This window comes from Hemitrygon akajei, chromosome 5 (genome assembly GCF_048418815.1).
Source record: "Hemitrygon akajei chromosome 5, sHemAka1.3, whole genome shotgun sequence".
Classification (NCBI taxonomy): Eukaryota; Metazoa; Chordata; class Chondrichthyes; order Myliobatiformes; family Dasyatidae; genus Hemitrygon; species Hemitrygon akajei.
The window spans coordinates 189,914,269-189,931,947 of NC_133128.1; the positions used below are offsets into that span (position 1 = coordinate 189,914,269).

The 17,679-nt window shown below is 39.9% G+C and overlaps 1 protein-coding gene across 1 annotated transcript in view; it reads right to left on the minus strand.

The window, feature by feature from the left end:
- Positions 1-243: 243 nt before the first annotated feature.
- The window catches only part of cfap221 (cilia and flagella associated protein 221), a 212,724-nt gene continuing 195,288 nt past the window's right edge, over positions 244-17,679 (minus strand). The window contains exons 23-26 of the mRNA XM_073047564.1: positions 14,853-14,948; positions 9,313-9,417; positions 2,875-2,931; positions 244-607 (exon numbers count right to left, since the gene is read on the minus strand). Coding sequence (XP_072903665.1) covers positions 481-607; positions 2,875-2,931; positions 9,313-9,417; positions 14,853-14,948 — 385 coding nt within the window. The 3' untranslated portion in view covers positions 244-480. The remainder of the gene's footprint in view (positions 608-2,874; positions 2,932-9,312; positions 9,418-14,852; positions 14,949-17,679) is intronic.

A 17,679-nucleotide genomic window follows, 5' to 3' on the forward strand; every position in this document is an offset into this window, starting at 1 on the left:
AATATTTTGATCTAATTACTACTCATTGTTATAAAGAGGCAAAATTTCAGATTCAGAAGAAAAATTAGTTGATCAGTTTTTTTATATGCAAGGTTCTTTCCCATTTTTTTTTCCAACATTCCAACATTCCCTTGCCAGAGCAATAGTGGAAGACCGGAAAACCTTCACCATAAAAAGCCACACAGAAATAATTCCTTGAGTATAGATAATAGATTACCTTTAACATATGATGATTATCACAATAACGAAGTATTTATTTAATTATAGTTTTGACTTTATATACAACAATTTTACTCTACATTTATTGCAATGTGGGCACATGGAATTCCTGATTCTTTATAATGGCACAATGTCAATATTCCATAAATGTATAATTTTACTTTTAGCAAATTAGAAAAATGATTGTAAGTATTAAAATGCATGCGCACCAAGCAGTTCACATGTCATTTTGAAACTATGATGTAGTAATGAATGTCAATTTTAGTTTAGAAGCAACGACTTGTTGATACTTAAACGTCTTAGGTGCTCCATTCGCATTTGAAAACCTGATCCCAAACGATTGTTCTGAACTTGCAGAGAATTCTCCAAATGTTGTTCTCTTACTTCCCTGAAAATATGATCACTGATTAGCATTGCTGAGAACAGAGAGATTGGAGTAAAATATATACACAAGATACACTGATTCCTTAATGGCACATACTAGACTGGAAAATTTATTGTTGGCCTTTACTGTCACTACATTCTGAAGCACCCTGGTGTTCGATAAGCCATGGACTCAGAAGCTCTAAAGGTGGATATCAACATCTGTAAAATGGCAATTAATGCTAGGCATTAAATGTTGGTCTCACTAGTCATGGCCATGTTCCAAGAATGAGGAATTTCCCTAAGGGGGTGCTGCTCTCAATTTCTCAGGGCAGCTGTAGTGCAACAATTTCAGCAAACTGTTGGAATTTTTGCTATTACTATAATTTTAAAAATCGAGAGAATAAATCCTGAATTCTCAGGTATTGCCTATGTAAATTAAGGAGCTTACAGAATGCTAATAGAATGAATTAAGAAAATAATGCATTCATACCGTAAAAATGTTGAATGCTAAACCAATTATTTTGATTTATCTGAATGAAAGGTTCTCAATCTCAATAAGCTGTCCTTCTTTTAAAATAAAATTTCTATATTTGTGAAAAAACACAAAATGCTGGCAGAACTCAGCAGGCCAGACAGCATCTGTGGGAGGAGGTAATAACGACGTTTCGGGCCGAAACCCTTCATCAGGAGTGAAGTAACATGGGATGGTCAAGGGGGGGATAAGAAGTGGGGGGGGGGGGAGGGATAAAGTAGAGAGCTGGGAAGTGATAGGCTGGAGCGAAATGGGCTAGGGGGAAGGTGGAGAATTATGGGAAATAAAAGAGAAAGAAAGGTAGGGCTGGGGGGAGAGATTATAGTGAGGGGGGAAAAAGAGAGAGAAAGAGAACCAGACTAAAATAATAGAGGGATGGGGGGCAGGGGTATCAACGGAGCCTTTCTTTCTCTTTTATTTCCCATAATTCTCCACCTTCCCCCTAGCCCATTTCCCTCCAGCCTGTCACTTCCCAGCTCTCTACTTTATCCCTCCCCCCACTTCTTATCCCCCCTCGACCATCCCATGTTACTTCACTCCTGATGAAGGGTTTCGGCCCGAAACGTCGTTATTACCTCCTCCCATAGATGCTGTCTGGCCTGCTGAGTTCTGCCAGCATTTTGTGTTTTTTATTTATTTCCAGCATCTGCAGATTCACTCGTGTTGCCTTTCTATATTTGTGGTTCATTTGTATCACGTAATAGTGCTAGTTGACTACTTATATTCACAAACCTTTTGCAAAGGATGGCATGTTTTGAATATAAGTATCTGTGGTAGATACTTGAGTTTCTCCAGTTATTGACACAAACCCATAAAAATTCAAATTAACTTCCCTTTGCTTTCTGCTGCTCTTCCCTTTGGATTAAGGTGGAACTGTTGGGTAGATTTTATCATAAAGCCACACTTCCTATTTGCAATCAATTAAAATGTAATTATACCTGACACGATGCATTCTCAAAACATGCAAGTATAGAACTTAAGATCTAATTAGATAATAGCACAAATTTTGTGTTTCTCTAGTTTACCCTTATCACAGTCATTGAACAATATTTATAAATAGAAATCTTCTTTTGAATTGCATTAATATACAAAAAAAATCTTTTGTTTCTCCCTTGGTGAAGAAAATGAGGTTGGGAAATGTATGTGCTCTGCCTGTTCATGTATCAACTACCTCAAAGGAATTTCCAACTACAAAATTTTATTTCCTAAAGAGTGCTTAAAATACTGCAAATTGACTTAATTCCCCATACAGTTACTCCTGAAAGAGAACTCCTAATTCATCATCTATCGATAAGCAACCAGCTGATTTTTGTGCTGTCCCATACTCAGCATTGACAGATTTCTTCTTTAAACTACATAACTACTTTTGCAACTGTTAGATACCAAACAATTATATTCACTAAAAACAAAATGCATTTTCAATCCATTGCTTGTTACATGAATTGCAATAATGTTGTAAATAAAGTATGATTTATTAATATCCTAAATCTGAGCTTTGTTTTGCCATGTTTTTTCTGTAATTCTTTTGATGTTAAAATTACAAGCTATTTTAATATCAATAATAAAAATGATTTATTGCTTCCAATTTCCTAACCACAGAATATTAAATACTGTACCTACTGTTTTACAAGTGAAACAACCATTGATGCAGGAGCTTAGTTTTCATTGTTGTCTCGGCTAGATGCTTTTAAACAGCATAAGAAGTTCTTTGATATTTCAAAGAAGCAAAACTTGGTTATAATGTGTGTATTATTTACCTTGGAGTGGGTTGAACAGGAGTTGATGTTTGTGAAGATTTAGCCTTTATGAGCTTACTGTGAATAAAGAGAAAACATTGTTGATTAATGCACCTTTCCATACTATTTAAAGAATTGTAATTTCCTGCTCCCTCTTCTAATCTGTGCTCCCAAAATAAGCAATAGAATTGTTTTAAAAACTTATTTAAAAATAAAAATGAACAAGTAAAAACTAAAATAAACATTAGTTATATTACTATTGGAAATAGTTTAATTTTTAGAAAATGTTAGGTCAAATTCCTGTCAGCCCTCCGTCAACAGAACCAAATTTGTGTGACTTATAGAGTCATAGAACACAACAGAACAAAAATCAGGCCCTTCTGCCCATCTAGTCTGTGTTGAACTATTATTCTGCCTAATCCTATTGACCTACATCCAGAGGATAGCCCTCCATACCCCTCCCATCCATGTACCTATTCAAAATTCTTTTAAATGTTGAAATCAAACCTCCACTTATCACTTCTGGTAGTAGATCATTCTACTCTTACTGCACTCTCAGTGAAGAAGTTCCCCCGAATCCATTCACCTTTAAACCATAACCTCTAGTTGTAGTCTCATGCAACCTCAGTGGAAGAAGCCGAATTGCATTTACCCTATCTATACCCCTCATAACGTTGTATACCTCTATAAAATCTCCCATCAATCTTCTATGTTCCAGAGATAAAAATCTTATCCTATTCAACCATTCCACATAACTCAGATCCTCAAGTTCTAGCAATATCCTTGTAAAATTTCTACTCATTCTTTGGATCTTATTTAGACCATAAGATCATTTATAGGACCAGATATAGGAGCAGAATTAAGCCATTTAGCCCAATGAGTCTGCTTTACCATTTCATCATGGCTGATCCAACATTCCTCTCAATTCCAATCTCCTTCCTTCTCCCCTGCCCTGACCAACCAAGAATCTATCAACCTCTACCTTAAATATACATAAAGACTTGGTTCCCACAGCTGCCTGTGGCAAAGAATTCCACAGATTCACCACTCTCTGGCTGAAGAAATTCTTCCTCATCTCCATTCTAAAAGGACACCCTTCTGTTCTGATACTATGTCCTCTGGTCTTAAACTCTCCCACCAGAGGAAACATCCTCTCCACATACACTCTATTAAGGCCTTTCACCATTTGATAGGTTTCAATGGGGGTCAACCCTCACTCTTCTGAATTCCGGGACATGCCCATGCCATCTAATGCTCTTCATATGATAAGCTATTCAATCCTGGAATCATTTCTTGAACCTCCTTTGAAACTTCACCAGTTTTAGTACATCCTTTTTAAGATAATTGTCCCAAAGCTGCTCACAATACTCCAAGTGAGGCCTCACCAGAGCTCTAAAGAGCTTTCTAAATTTTCTAACAATTACAATCATTGCTTTTACATTCTAGTCCTCTTGAAATGAATGTTAACATCACATTTGCCTTCCTTACCACAGATTCAACCTGCAAATTAACCTTTAACCTTTAGGGTATTCTGCACAACGACTACTAAGTCCCTTTGTGCCTCAATTTTTTGTATTTCCTCTCCATTTTGAAAATATTAAGCCTTTCATTTCTTATACTAAAGTGCATGACCATACACTTCCTGATACTGCACTCCAACCACCATTTTTTTGCCCATTCTCCTAATCTGTCTAAGTCCTTCTGAGCCTCTCTACTTCCTCAGACCTACCTGCCCTCCACCTACCTTCGTATGGTCTGCAAACTTTGCAGCAAAGCCATCAATTCCATCATCTGAATCACTGACATATAATGAAAAAGAATCTGTCCCAACACAGACCTTTGTGGAACACCACTAGGCACTGCAGCCAACCAGAAAAGGCTCCCTTTGCTTCCTGCCAATGCCACTGCTTTATCCATGCTGAATCTTTCCTGTAATACCACAGCCTCATGTGTGGCACCTAGTCAAAGGCCTTCTGAAAATCAAAGTACACAACATCAACTTCTCCTTTGTCTATCCTGCTTGTTATTTTTTTCAAAGAATTCCAACAGATTTGTCAGGCAAGATTTTCCCTTGAGGAAACCATGCTGACTATGGCCTATTTTATCATGTGCTTACAAGTACCCTGAGACTTCATTCTTAATAATTGACTCCAATATCTTCCCAACTTCTGAGGTCAGACTAACTGGTCTATAGTTTCCTTTCTTCTGCCTCTCTCCCTTCTTGGAATGTGCAGTGTCATTTGCAATTTTCCAGTCTTCTGGAACCATTCCAGAATCTAATGATTCTTGAAAGATGATTACTAATGTCTGTATGATATCTTCAGCTACCTCTTACAGAACTTGGAGGTGTAAAACATCTGATGCAGATGACTTATCTACCTTCAGACCTTTCAGATTCCCAAGAACCTTCTCTCTAGTAATGGTAATCATACACTTCGTGACCCCTGACACCTGGAACTTCCAACAGTTTACAGTGGAGACTGACACCAAATACTTACTCACTGTCCTCCATTACTACCTCTCCAGCATCGTTTTCCAACAGTCCATATCCACTCTTGCCTCTTTTTTACACTTTATATACCTGAAGGATCTTTTGATATCCACTTCAATGTTATTGGCTAACTTACTTTCATATTCCATCTTTACCTTCTTAATGACTTTTTAGTTGCCTTCTGTTGGTTTTTAAAAGCTTCCCAATCCTCTAACTGTCCATTAAGTTTTGCTCAATTATATGCTCTCTCTTTGGCTTTTACTTCTCTTGTTAGCCATTTTTGTGTCATCTTTGCTTTAGAATATTTCTTCCTCTTTGGGATATATATATTCTATGCCTTCTGAATTGCTTCCAGAAATTCCAGCCATTGCTACTTTGCCGTCATCATTGCCAGTATTCTTTTCAATTCTGGCCAGCCGCTCTCTCGAGCTTCTGTAATTCCCTTTACTCCACTGTAATAATGATACATCTGACTTTAGCTTCTCCTTCTCAAATTTCAGGGTGAATTCAATCATATTATGATCACTTCCCCCAAGCTCTCTAATCAATTCTGGTTCATCGCGCAACACCTAATCCAGTATAGCTAATCCCCTAATGGGCTCAACCTCGAGCGGCTCTAAAAAGCAATCTCATAAGCATTCTAGAAATTCTACCTCCTCGAATCCAGCACTAACCTGATTTTCCCAATCTACCTGCATATTGAAGTCCCCCATGACTACTGTAACACTGCCCTTTTGGTATGCATTTTCTATCCCCGGTTGTCAGTTGTAGGCCACATTCTTACAATAGTTTGGGGATCTGTATACAACTTTCTTCAGGGTCTCTTTACTTTGAGCAACACACACAAAATGCTAGAAGAACTCAGCAGGCCAGGCAGCATCTAGGAAAAGAGTACAGTCAGCAATTCCGGCCAAAACACTACACTTTTTCTAGATACTGCCTGGCCTGCTGAGTTCCTCTAGCATCTTGTGTGTTGCTTGGATTTCTAGCATTTGCAGATATTCTTTTGTTTGTGATTGGAACTTCTTTACCTTGAAGTTCCTTGGCTCTATCCACAATGATTCAACACCTTCTGACCCTATGTCACCTCCTTCTCATGATTTGATTTCATTTTTTAACAACAGAGCAACGCCACCTCCTCTGCCTTCCTGCCTTTCCTTTGAATACAATGTGTATTCTTGGACATCAAGCTCCCAGCTATAACCTTCATTCAACCATGATTCAGTGATGCCTACAACATCATACCTACCAATCTGCACGTTAATTTACCTTATTGCAAATACTGTACGCATTCAAATACAACTCCTTCAATCTCGTATTCGCTCTTGTTGATTCTGTCCGCCTTTTATGTTGCAACTCATCCTGTTGACTGCAATTTTGCCCTCACAACAGCCTCTGCTCACTACACATTCCCTCTGTTTGTAAACCAGCCCCCTCATCTTCGGCAATATTATCTGCCTTTCCTACGATACTTCTTGCATTGAAATATGTGCAGCCCAGAACATTAGTTGCACCATGTTCAATTTTGATTCCTGACTTTGTCTGAGGTCTTACCAACATCTGCCTTCACCACCCCCACGCTAACTGTTCTGGCATTCTGCTTCCCATCCCCCTGCAACTCTAGTTTAAATCCCATAAACTGTATAATCTTCCTAGTTTTGGCCTCACTAGCACATGGCACAGGTAGCAGTCCTGAGATCACAACCCTGGAGATCCTGCCCTTTAACTTAGTTCCTGACTCTTTGAACTCTCTATGCAGAACCTCATCACTCTTTCTACCCATGTAATTGATACCTACATGGACCATGACTTCTGGCTGTTCACCTTCCCACTTAAGAATGCTGAGGACTTGATCCAAGATGTCTCGGACCCTGGCACTTAGGAGGCAACATATTGTCCAGGAATCTCATTCTAGTCCACAGTTCCCCTAACTAATAAATCCCCTATCACCATAGTGTGCCTCTTCTTCCCTCTTCCTTTCTGAGTCACAGAGGCAGACTCAGTGCCAGAGAATTGACCACTATGTCCTTCCTCCAAAAGGTCATCCCCCAACAGTATCCAAAGTGATATACCAGTTGTTGAGGGGGCTGGCCATAGGGGTACTCCACACTCCCTCCTTAACCCCTTTCCCCTTCCTGACTGTCACCTTCCTGTCACCACTTTGGGTGTCACTAAGTTTCTATATCTCCTGTCTATCGCCCCTTCAGCCTCCAAATGATCCTGAATTCATCCAGTTCCAGCTCCAACTCCTTAACATGGATCGTTAGAAGCTGCAACTGGGTGCACTTCTTGCAGTTGTAGTTATCAAGAACACTGGAGGTCTTCCTGCTTTCCCACATCTTGCAAGAGGAGCATTCAACTATTCTGCCTGGCGTCTTTACTGTCCTAGCTGAGCAAATATAAAGATGGAAAGGAAAAAAACTTAACCTTCAGAGACAGAGAAGCAGTTTCAGCGACAGGTTACTATCGATGCAATGCTCCTCAGACAGGATGAAGAGGTCAATACTCCCCAATGCCAGTAGGCTTTACAACTCAACCGCCAGGACTTAAGAACTTTTTAAAAGCTATTATTAATGCTTTTTGAGATAGTGATTTAGATGCATATCATATTTTTTACTGAGTTAAGTATTGTATGTAATTAGTTTTGCTACAACAAGTGTATGGGACATTGGAAAAAAGTTGAATTTCCCCATGGGGATGAATAAAGTATCTATCTATCTATCTTTCCTTTCCTTTGCTTTCTCTGACTGAAGCCTCTCTTCGTGGAAGCCTCGAAGAACTAATGCCTCAAGATCACACCTCTGACTCTGTCCACACAGATGATGGCAGCTGCGATGATAGCAACTGTGCTTGCCCCTGCCTTTTCTTTAATTTGCTCTTGCTAGTCAATCCCAAACGCTGATTAGTCACTGGTCAAAGCTCTTTTTTTGTTGTAGCAACCCAGTGCTGCTTTTTGTACTCAGGCAGTGGACCTGACTGAAGTCCCCTCCTCTCAAAATTTTCTATGGCCGGATTGGCCGCTGGTCAAAGCTCTTTTTATATCTTTCCTGTAGGTACTGCAGATGGCCAAAGCTGCACATAACACTCCAAATTAGCCCTTACTAAGTCTTATACAACTTCAACATAACATCCCAACTCATGTAGTCAATATGTGGAGAGATGAAAGACAATGTGCCAAAAGCTTTCTTTACTACCCTATCTACATTAGCTAGCATTTTCAAGAAATTATGGGCCTGTATTCCCAGGTCCCACTGTTTTACTGCACTATTTAGTGCTTTACTACTCACTGGGTAACTTGTAACCTGATTTGTCATCAACATGCAACACCTCACACTTGTCTGCATAAAATTCCATCTGCCATTTTTCTGCTCATTCTTCCAGCAGGACAAGATCCCACTGCAAACCTTGATAGCCTTCCTTGCTGTCCACTACACCCCCAATCTTGGTGTCATCTGCAAATTTGTTGATTCATTTGGCTGCATCATCATCCAGATCATTGATATTGATGACAAATGACAATAGACCTAACACCGATCCCTGTGACACACCATTAATAGCATTATATTTCCCCCTAACCCCAATTAAATGCTTTCCCAAATTTTATGCTCATATCCATCTCCAGCACTATGGTAAAGGAGATAGAGTTGTGATCACTACCTCCAAAATGCTCTCCCACTGAGATCTGACATCTGACCAGGTTCATTTCCCAATACCAGATCAAGTATAGCCTTTCCTCTAGTTGGCCTATCTACGTATTGTGCCAGGAAACCTTCCTGAACACACCTAACAAACTCCATGCCATCTAAACCCTTTGCTCTCAGTAGATACCAGTTTTCCTTTCCATTAACATTATTAATGGGAGATAATTACAGAACTGTTCATTTACTAACCTGCCAAAAGCGAATGCAATCACAGACATAGCATGTAGTTAACAAAGATGCACGAAGCCTATGTGGATGTACACTTACTCATCTTCTTGTTCTGCTTCAAATTTTGGACTGTCTGATAATGCACTTTGAATCATTGTGAATTCAGCTTCCAACATTTGTGGTGTCAATATAACCTCTTCAGGACTATGATCCAAAAATCAACAATTATTACAGAAACTACACTTTTAATAAATGCAACACAGGTCTAATTTTATTTCATTTCAATTTTCATTGTTACTTTAACTATCAGGTTCACAATAAGAACAATCATCTGAAGACAGGATTTTCACTGCTTTTGGTATTTCTCTTTTTTTGTAACTTGTAAAAATCATTAACTCAGATAGATAGCCAAAGCAAGGCATTGTAAATCTCAGAGTTTTGAAATATCATGACTAGAGATGTTTGTTTTCTGAGGTCAATTAAGTTAATTACTAATCTTTGCACAGACTAGCAACTGCAATGTGCCCTGTCAAAAGAAAAAGGTTGTGACTCTCAAACTGCATTTAGGTTTATTGCAAAACTATAGGAGAATGAGGATTGAGAGAAAGAGATGAAAAATCTGTATGTTTAGGGCATAGTGGATGTCAGAATCAGAATCAGGTTTATTATCACCAGCATGTGTCATGCAATTTGTTAACTTAGCAGCAGCAGTTCAATGCAATACATAATATAGAAGAATAAATAAATTACAGTATATGTATATTGAATAGATTAAAAATTGTGCAATGCAGAGGTAGTGTCCAAGGGTTCAAAGCCCATTCAGGAATTGGATGGCAGAGGGGAAGAAGCTGTTCCTGAATCACTCAGTGTGTGCTTCAGGCTTCTGTACCTCCTACCGGATGGTAGCAATGAGAACAGGGCATGCCCTGGGTGCTGGGGTCCTTAATAATGGACGCTGCCTTTCTAAGACACCACTCCTTGAAGATGTCTTGGGTACTTTGTAGGCTAGTATCCAAGATGGAGCCGACTAAACTTACAATCCTCTGAAGCTTCTTTAGGTCCTATGCAGTAGCCACCCGCCCACCCCCCCCAACCACACAGTGATGCAGCCTGTTAGAATGCTCTCCAAGGTACCTCTATACGCACTTTTAAGTGTCTTTGTTGACATACCAAGTCTCTTCAAACTCCAAATATAGTCACTGTCTTGCCTTCTTTATAGCTGCATTGATATGTTGGGACCAGGTTAGGTCCTCAGAGATCTTGACACCCAGTAACTTGAAACTGCTCACTCTCTCCACTTCTGATCCCTCTATGAGGATTGGTATGTCTTCCTTTGTCTTACCCTTCCTGAAGTCCACAATCAGCTCTTTCATCTTACTGTCATTGATTGCAAGGTTGTTGCTATGACACCACACCACTAGTTGGTATATCTCACTCTCGTATGCCCTCGTCTTCATCTGAAATTCTACCAACAACGGTTGTATCATCAGCAAATTTATAGATGGTATTTGAGCTGTGTCTAGCCACACAGTCATGTATATAGAGTAGAGAAGTGGGCTAAGCACACACCTGAGGTACACCAGTTTTGATCATCAGTGAGGAGGAGATATTATCACCATCTGCAAAGATTGTAGTCTTCTAGTTAGGAAGTTGAGGATCCAATTGCAGAGGGAGGTACAGAGGCCCAGGTTCTGTAACTTATCAATCAGGATTGTGGGAATGATGGTGTTAAATAAGACCATAAGAAATAGGAGTAGAAGTAGGCCATACGGTCCATCGAGTCTGCTCCATCATTCAATCATGGGCTAATCCAATTCTTCTAGTCATCCCCACTCCACTGCCTTCTCTCCATACCCTTGCATGCCCTGGCTAATCAAGAACCTATCTACCATTACCTTAAATGCACCCAATTACTTGGCCTCCACAGCCACTCATGGCAACAAACTCCACAGATTTACCACCCTCTGACTAAAGTAATTTCTCTGCATATCTGTTCCAAATGTACATTCTTTAATCCTGAAGCTGTGCCCTCTTGTCCTGGACTCCCTGTCATGGGAAATAACTTTGCCATATCTAATCTGTTCAGGCTTTTAACATTCGGAATGTTTCTATGGGATCCCCTCTCATTCTCCTGAACTTTGGGGAATACACCCAAGAGCTGCTAGAAGTTCCTCATATGGTAATCCTTTCATTCCTGGAATCATTGCCATGAACGTTCTCTGAACCCTCTCCAATGTCAGTATGGAGAGTATGTCTAAAGTAAGCAGCCTAAAACTGCATACAGTACTCCAAGTGTGGTCTCATGAGTGCTTTATTGAGTCTCAACATCACATCTTGGCTCTTATATTCTATACCTCTAGAAATGAATGCCAACATTGCATTTGCCTTCTTCACCACTGATTCAACTTGGAGGTTAATCTTTAGGGTATCCTGCACAAGGACTCCCAAGTCCTTTTGCATCTCTGCATTTTGAATTCTCTTCCCATCTAAATAATAGTCTGCCCATTTATTTCTTCCACCAAAGTGCATGACCATACACTTTCCAACATTTGCCTCTTTTTTGCCCATTCCCCTGAACTATCTAAGATTCTCTGCAGGCTCTCTGTTTCCTCAACACAACCTGCTCCTCCACCTATCTTTGTATCATCAGCAAATTTACCCACAAATCCATTAATCCCATAGTCCAAATCATTGACATATATCGTAAAAAGCAGCGGTCCCAACATGGACCCCTGTGGAACTCCATTAGGAACCGGCAGCCAGCCAGAATAGGATCCTTTTATTCCCACTCTCTGTTTTCTACTGATCAGCCAATGCTCCGCCCATGCTAGTAACTTCCCTGTAATTCCATGGGATCTTATCTTGCTAAGCAACGTCATTTGCGGCACCTTGTCAAAAGTCTTCTGAAAATCGAAGTACACCACGGTTACTGCATCTCCTTTGTCTACCCTGCTTGTGATTTGCTCAAAAAAATTGCAGTAGTTAGTCAGGCTAATTCTTGAAAGATTATTGTTAATGCCTCCGCAATCTCTCCAGCTACTTCCTTCAGAACCCAAGGGTGCATTTAATCAGATCCAGGAGATTTATCCATCCTCAGACCATTAAACTTCTCAGTGGTAATTTTCACAGCACATACTTCATTTCCCTGACACTCTTGAATGTCCGGAATACTGCAGATGTCTTCCACTATGAAGAATGATGCAAAATACGGATTCAGTTCCTCTGTCATCTCTGCGTCTCTCATTATATTATCTCCAGCGTCATCTTCTATTGATCCTATATCTATCCTCAACTCTCTTTTACCTTTTATATACTTAAAAAAGCTTTTAGTATCTTCTTTGATATTAGTTGCCAGCTTCCTTTCATAATTTATCTTTTCCTTCCTAATGACCTTCTTAATATCCTTCTGCAAGTTTTTAAAAGCTTCCCAAACCTCTATCTTCCCACTAACTTTGGCTTCCTTGTATGCCCTCTCTTTTGCTTTTACTTTGGCTCTGACTTCACTTGTCAGCCACAGTAGTGTCCTTCTTCCACTTAAAAATTTCTTCTTATTTGGAATATATCTGTCTTGCACTTCCCTCATTTTTCACAGAAAGTCCGGCCATTGCTGCTCTGCTGTCCTTCCTGCTAGTGCAGCACTCACATCTGTGATGAAATGCTTTGAAAGGTTGGTCATGACTAGACTGAACTCCTGCCTCAGCAAGGACCTGGACCCACTGCAATTTGCCTATCGCCACAAGAGGTCAATGGCAGCTGCAATCTCAATGGCTCTTCACATGGCTTTAGACCACCTGGACAACACAAACCAGAGATTGTCATTAAAGCAGTCCACATTATTCTTCTTTGGCACTGGTATAACTGTTGCCTTTTTGAAGCAAGTGGGAACTTTCGCCCGTAGCAGTGAGAGGTTGAAAATGTCCTTGAATACTCCCACCAGTTGGTTGGCACAAGTTTTCAGAACCTTACCAGGTACTCCACTGGGGCCTTCCACCTTGCGAGGGTTCACTCTCTTTAAAGACAGACTAACATTGGCCTTCGAGACAGAGATCCCAGGGTCACAGGGTACAGCAGAGATCTTCACAGCTGTAGGTATATTCACCCTTTCAAAGCGGGCATAGAAGGTGTTGAGTTCATCTGGTAGTGAAGCATCACTGCCATTCATGCTATTGGGTTTTGCTTTGTAGGAAGTAATGTTTTGCAAACACTGCCAGAGTTGTCACAGATCCAATGTCACTTCCAACCTCATTTGAAATTGTCTCTTTGCCCTTGAAATAGCCCTCCACAAGTTATACTTGGTTTTCCGGTATGGACCTGGGTCGCTAGACCTGAATGCCACAAATCTGGCCTTCAGCAGACGACGTACCTCCTGGTTCATCCACACCATTTGATTTGGGAATGTACAGCAAGTGTTTGAGGGCACAAACTCATCCACAAAAGTTTTAATGAAGTTGATAACAACAGCAGCATACTCATCCAGATTCAAAGATGAATCCGTGAATACGGTCCAGGCCACCGATTCAAAGCAGTCCTGTAAGTGCTTTCCTTATCCACACCATCTTGGTCCTGACTACTGGTGCTGCAGTCTTCAGTCTCTGAGGAGAAGTACAACTAGGTGATCAGACTTCCCAAAGTGAGGGCATGGAATAGCATGGTAGGCATTCTTGATGATGGTGTAATAATGGTCCAGTGCGTTGTTTCCTCTGGTATTGCAAGTGATTTATTGACAGTAATTGTTCAGTGATTTTTTTTCAGAATGGCTTGGTTAAAATCCACCAGAGCAATGGTGAAGACGTTAGGGTGTGCTGTTTCGTGTTCTGCAAGGCTACATTAACACTGTGCTTATTCTCCTCTAGTTCAGTTCATAATCTGAGCAGTCAAGTCACATCAAAATCTACAGATGAATTACACATAAAGTAAAAAGCATAAATGAAATATTTTCAGGTACAGAACTTCAAATGTGAAGTGGCAGGAAGTTCACAAGCCTGGGGGAAGAAACTTTCCCATCCTGACCATCCTTGTATTTATACATCAGTTTCCTGCCTGAAGGTAGAAAGTCAAAGAGGATGTTGGATGAATGGGTGGTTTCCTTGATAATACTAAGGGCCCTAGGTACACAGTGCTTTTGATAAATGTCCTTGGTGGATGGCAGGAAAACCCTATATTCCTCTCAGCTGTTCTCACAGTATTTTTTAGGGACTTACAGTCCAATATAGTGAGTATAGTGCAATAAATGTAAAGGTATACAAGAAAGGCACCAACTTCAGCAGAAAAGAATGCTTTGGATGAGGAAATTAGAAAAAAATTAAAATGTAGCTGTTGAATGGGAAGATATTCTTCCAGCTGTGTACTTGAAAATACATGACAAATTCGAATACCCCAGAATGAAACATCTCTTTCGAATGCTGAAAAGTGAGCGGGAGAGAGATGATTCAATGGTGGCGTTATGCTGAAAATGTCAACAACTGCCTTTGCTCTCCAATTTTTTCTCTTAAAACTAAGAACTTTTGCAGTTTCTTCTAAACAACTCATGCCATTTATTCTGTGTTGGCTGTTAATTTTCCCCAATTCCCTGTGAAGTATATGAAGATGTACATGTTGTCAACCAATAGAAAGTATAAAGTCCACATTTTAAAGAATACCTTTCTGCAGTTATGTTTTCCTCGTTTCCATCTAATTTATGATCCAGTTGCAAAGGAACATCAACAGGAAGCATATCCAATGAAAATGGATAATTCCTAGACAAACAACATGTCAAGTAATCAGGCATGCCAAAATACAGTCATGCATAGTTTGCTAGAGTAATTTCTAATGCAGCGTAAAATGATTTCATAATTACTAGGATTCAGAATTGTTCCAAACCAGCTGCTATGATTGGCATCAGAATCACTGCACCAGTGTTGTGAAAATAAAAATGGCAAATCACTACTTTTTAATACTATTTCATGGATACTAATGGAATGTTGCCTGTGTAGCTGACTTCAATTGTTTATAAAGTCTGTGGCTCTTCCAGGTAACCTGAAGTCCTTCACTCTATTTGAGTAAAATAATAATAATTTTTAAAAAGTAGAAATGTTGCACCATATCAGATTGTATCGTATTAAGAGATTAGGAAATGCTGACTACTGACATGGAAGGAAATTCTTACTTATCTCATTTAGGGTACATGATAGTTGGGTGAGATAGTGAACAGTCTATTGAAATCAAAGGTGTTGAACTAAGGATGAATTTTGCAGTTGTCTTAGCTGAACCCAATTAACTACAGTGAGTCTTGATTGGAGGGGAGAATCTTGGATTAAATATTTCATTCAAACTGTGATGCAGAGTGTGATAGATAAATTGTGAAAAAGTAACTTCTTAAGAATAAAAATCAACAGTAATTTGCAACTACATCTGATTATAACTTAAATGGAGGTTAAATGGAGTGCATAATTCATTGTTAGGACTTTGGAATTGCTAAAAGTGCCAATGGTTTCAAAAAGTGATGAAGCCAAAAATGACTTGAAGCCTATATTTGATAAAATCAAATGTTTGTGCCTTAATGAGTCACCGTCACAGTGGAAGAGCAACACCCTATATTCCATCTGATATATATATATTAAACCTCCAACCTGATAGAATGAATAGCTCCTTCTAGTGAAGAAATTCTGACCACCCCCCTTCCTCTATTCCCCACTCTGACATTTTACCTTTTCTCACCTATTACTTTCCCCAGATCCCCTCCTCCTTCCCTTCCTCCTATAGTCCACTCTCCTCTCCTATCAGATTCTTTCCTCTCCAGCCCTTGATCTTTCCCACTCACTCGGCTTCACCTATCACCTTCTAGCTGTCCTCCTTCCCTTCCCCCATCTTTTTATTCAGGCAGCTTCCCCCTTCCTTCTCAGTCTTGATAAATGGTCTTCGCCTGAAACATTAACTGTTTATTCATTTCCATAGATGTTGCCTGACCTGCTGAGTTCCTCCAGCATTTTGTGTGTGTTGCTTTTTCAAAAGGGCCTTTTGAGGGATCACCATTTCATCACAGTTATGCATTACTTGTGGAACAGGTTAATGATTGGAATGTGTGTCTCTTCAGATACTTGTGCTTGGACTCCAAGTGCTTGTGTAGTAAAGACATCAAGTCAACTATTTCTTTCTGGGTGCTCTTTCACTATTTGAACATCCTAGTTCTGTGGCTGCACTCACTGTGCCACACCTCCTGTTAAAACAGAGCCTAGTATCTGCATCATCCCAAGAGGTAAAGTTATCAACAGCAGAACACAAAGGCCTATAAAACTGGCCAAAATTATGGTCTTTTGACTGTCTTGCTGCCAATCTTTTCTAAATATCTCAAATAATCAAAAGCAAACAAGCTGAAATAAAAGAAATCGACATAACACATTTTCAAGATCTGGGCAATACCAAAGCTAATATTCACTGCCTTTTCCCAATTGTCTGTAAGAATCATGATGTACTGCGCTTTCACAGTGTTGCTGGGAAGGAGCTCCAGGATGGTTAACACTCCAAGGCACTTAGTGACGTTACCCTACCATGCGTACTTTTGAAAGCAGAACTTGTGGGCTTGGAAAAAGCTGCAAGAGCAGTTCGGGTAAGCAATTACAACGTACTCTGCCTCGTTCCGAATGTTTTATGAGAACTGTTGGAGCTCCACTAATACAGGCAAGCAGATCACATTCCAGAGGGTGGAATGCCAGAAAGTGACTCATTTGTCATGGATACTAGCCTTTGAACCATACTCATAACTATTGGCCCGAAAGAATAACAGTCTGCAAATCAGTGAATTCAAATGAATCAAGGACAGTGGAAGTAGACAGACAAATTGTCTTTGTTCTTGCAATACATTCGAAAGAATGAAGGCTGCCATTTTGTGAAACTGCTCTGGATCCTCTATTTTGTGAACTGGTTTTGCTTGGCTGAATCAATGTTTTAAAGTGGAGACAATGGTGTTCCATGTAAACTGCTAGACTAGAGAAGTTACTTAGGTGAAGTGTTATTTGGTATGATGTAATTTGTAGGTTTCTGAAAGGGGAGGTTTGTGTCTGTCTTGAGTGATTCGAGCTGGTTACTGGTTTGGAAACTGATTTTGTCACTTGTGGAAGAGGGCAATAAATGGATGCTGGCTTGGACCAGGGCTAATAAGGTGAAATAGGTTGGCCAGAGCCAGTGAGATAGAAATTCAACATTTGAACTGATAAGAAATGTTTAAAAGTAAGGAGCTTCAAATGCAAGGCAGTGAGAACTCTCCAGAGACCAACCATCATCGATGTGGAGATCTCCCATGTCCCACACGTGGAGATTATATTGACCGTTTATTCCCCTCCATAGATGCTGCCCGAGTTACAGAGTTCCTCCAGAATTTTGTGTGTGTTGTCAAGATTTCTAGCATGTGCAGAACCTCTTGTGTTTATGACTTCTGACACTTGCTTATAGTTCCAAATTCAACATCTGGAGTTTCAATTCTCTTTTTTC